The 2,928-nt window shown below is 33.7% G+C and overlaps 1 protein-coding gene across 1 annotated transcript; it reads left to right on the plus strand.

The window, feature by feature from the left end:
- The first annotated feature begins 1,113 nt into the window (after positions 1 to 1,113).
- Positions 1,114 to 2,571, plus strand: LOC108363843 (putative nuclease HARBI1). The gene is made up of 3 exons (XM_017617349.1): positions 1,114 to 1,332; positions 1,408 to 1,552; positions 2,225 to 2,571. The coding sequence occupies exons 1-3, from the start codon at positions 1,114 to 1,116 to the stop codon at positions 2,569 to 2,571; spliced, it is 711 nt and encodes a 236-aa protein (XP_017472838.1).
- Positions 2,572 to 2,928: the final 357 nt, after the last annotated feature.

The raw sequence follows: 2,928 nt of genomic DNA on the forward strand, positions 1-2,928 counted from the left end.
CTCATACGTGTGAGCAGATTGAAAGCATTAATTTAATTTAAACCATTATTAAAAAGGTGTCAGCTTGCAATTGTTTCGTTTCCTGGATTTCGCAAATTAACAAACTGTTTGGATTCAACCCAACCCAACTTCACGATTTGCAGGTTTTACAGGATTTACAGGAAAAGCTGGTTTCGCCATTAATAAATCTTATGAAAGGTGGTGGTGAGTTAATCATATATTAAGTACACTGAGAAGATGACAATAAAAGATAATCTTTCGATTATAATTAAACATCCACTGAGAAATCGGCTGTCAGTATTTCAAACTTAGAACGACTACTGCTACGGTGCAATGTAAGTTCTAAAAATTTGGAAAAGGTGCAAAGTACCGACTCTTGGATATGATATATGTAGCTTTACTTTGATTTTTGATGTTCGACCACCTGTAATTTTACTTGCACATACACATTTAATACTATTAAGGCTGGAATTGCCGCTAGCGAAGCGAATGCTTTTGGCGAAGCGAACGGTTTGGCGAAAATTCGACAAACTGAGATTATGAGAAGCGAATGAATACATTCGCTTAGTTTTTTTTTATTGTCAAATGTATTCAACCAAGTTTGACATTTTTGACGTCTTTAAATTAAATTTCGTTTGTTTTGTTTATAAATTATATTTTGAATAAACTGTGGTTGTAATTTAAAAAGTAAAACAAAAAATGTTTCACAACGTGGATTTGTTTTTTGAAGACGATGATGTTCCGGAGAGAAGGGCAAACTTACTTCGGGAGCGGCGCTTTATCAGGGACCACTCCAATCCTATTGAATTGCCTTCCGTAGTGTAAGTTATCTTTTGAAATAAATCATTAACGTCCAAGTGCTTGTACAATGATCACCATAAAAATTTTTTAATCAGATTTGTAATGAACTTCCGGTTGAGTAAAGATGCTTTCAAGTACCTGCTAGACAACCTAAAAGACGAATTTTCCAATCGCCTTTCTTCATCCGTAACGTCAATGTTGAAATTGCGCTGCGCACTAAAGTTTTTTGCTCATGGGAGTTAACAACAAACTGTGGGCAATGTATTTCAGTTAGGTCTTGCGCAGCCCACAGTTTCGTTGACTTTGAAAGAGATGCTCCCAATCATGGAAGCAAAACCTTGCAATGCATGGATTAAAACTCACATGACAGAAGCGGAAAAGCAACAGGCGAGAAGAAAATTTTATACACAAACAGGAATTCCTAATGTAATTGGTTGCGTTGATGGAACCCATATTGGAATTATTGCGTCCAGCGAAAATAAGCACCTGTATTTAAATCGAAAAGGGTTTTACGGCATAAATGCAATGATTGTAAGTACTTAACAAGCATGTGCATTAACTGAATTTTGTTGTAACACAAATTATTTATTTTTTAAAATTAATTAGGCTTGTGACCATGACATGTTAATACGGTTTGTTGACGCACGATATGCCGGGTCTACCCACGATTCGTTTGTGTGGTATAGCAGCTCTTTAAAGAGGTATTTGGAAAATACGTATCAAAGAGGAGATCAAAATTCTGCTTATTTAGGTACTTCAAATTGCGCTTCCTCTAAATTTATTCATGTATACACTTGTGGTCAGTTGATTAAGTCAAGTGACATTTTGACTAGTTTTGGCTATTTTTTCTTTTGTTTGTTTAATGTTTATATTTTTTTTTATAAAAGTTTAGCACTTTACCTACCAACGCCACATAAATCCATATTTTAACAATTGCATCCAAAAATTTTAAACTTCTTATTTAGATCTTTTAGTAAAATTTTGGGTGTGCGGTTTTATAGCTCATTAAATTTGAATAGATTTTTAAAATTGTTTTTTGCTGATGGTGCTAGACATTCTTCCCCATACAAACGAAATTGTCGAGCATACTTTATTATATGCAAGAAAATGCATAACGTCAGCAAAAAAAAAAAATATTGAAAACCAACGCGAAAAATTTGTCTAAAATTCTAATTAAAAGGTTAAAATTTTTGGATGCAATTGTTAAAGTTTGTTAAATTTTCATAATTTTTATACGAAGTTTGAAATGTGGATTTATGTGGCCCTGGTTAGGTAAAGTGCTAGACTTTTATAAAAAAAATATGAACATTAAATTAACAAAAGAAAACTAGTCCAAACTAGTCAAAATGTCACTTGACTTAATCAGCTGACCATAAGGGTATGTATGTATGTACATAAGTATGAATAACGAAATATTCTTTAGGTGATTCCGGATACCCGCTACACGAGTACTTGTTGACACCGTTTCGAAACGCTTTACCAGGAACAATAGAGGCAACTTTTAACAAAAAACATTCAAAAGCTAGGAATGTTGTGGAGAGGACAATTGGCGTGTTGAAGTGTCGGTTCCGATGTCTCCTAAATGAGCGAAAATTTTGCTACGCTCCTAGTAAAGTGACAATGATAGTTAACATTTGTTATGCCTTACACAATATTTGCAAACAATACAACGTAAATGATCCTGAGGGAAACGATAGTTTTGTCGATGTAGTGGTACCATTGGAACCACCGGAAGAACACTTTAGTGGTTCCGCAGAAGAGCGTCGCTGAAGACAGATTGCCAATGCATTATAAGTTTATATGAATTAGTTTTTCATGTTTTCAAGTTCACACACGTACCCTTGTGGTCAACTAATTAAGCGAATGAGATTTTGACCCGATTTGTCAGCAAATTTTTACCGAAATTTTTTACTTTTTATTCAGATTTTTACAAAAATTTTGCGACGCAGTTTTATAGCCCATTCAATTTTAATAGAATAAAGTGCAAGTTTAAAGTCGCTAAGAATTCCCGCTGTTCTCCATTTTCTTCCATATATGTACATACATAAAGTAAGTTCTAACTTTCTTTTATATGGAAGACAATGACCAGTACCGTTAGTAAAAAAAAAAAAATTATTAAAAATCAAC

The sequence above is a fragment of the Rhagoletis zephyria genome, unplaced genomic scaffold, assembly GCF_001687245.7.
Source record: "Rhagoletis zephyria isolate East Lansing unplaced genomic scaffold, Rhagoletis_zephyria_1.1 Rzeph_scaffold_01394, whole genome shotgun sequence".
Lineage (NCBI taxonomy): Eukaryota > Metazoa > Arthropoda > Insecta > Diptera > Tephritidae > Rhagoletis > Rhagoletis zephyria.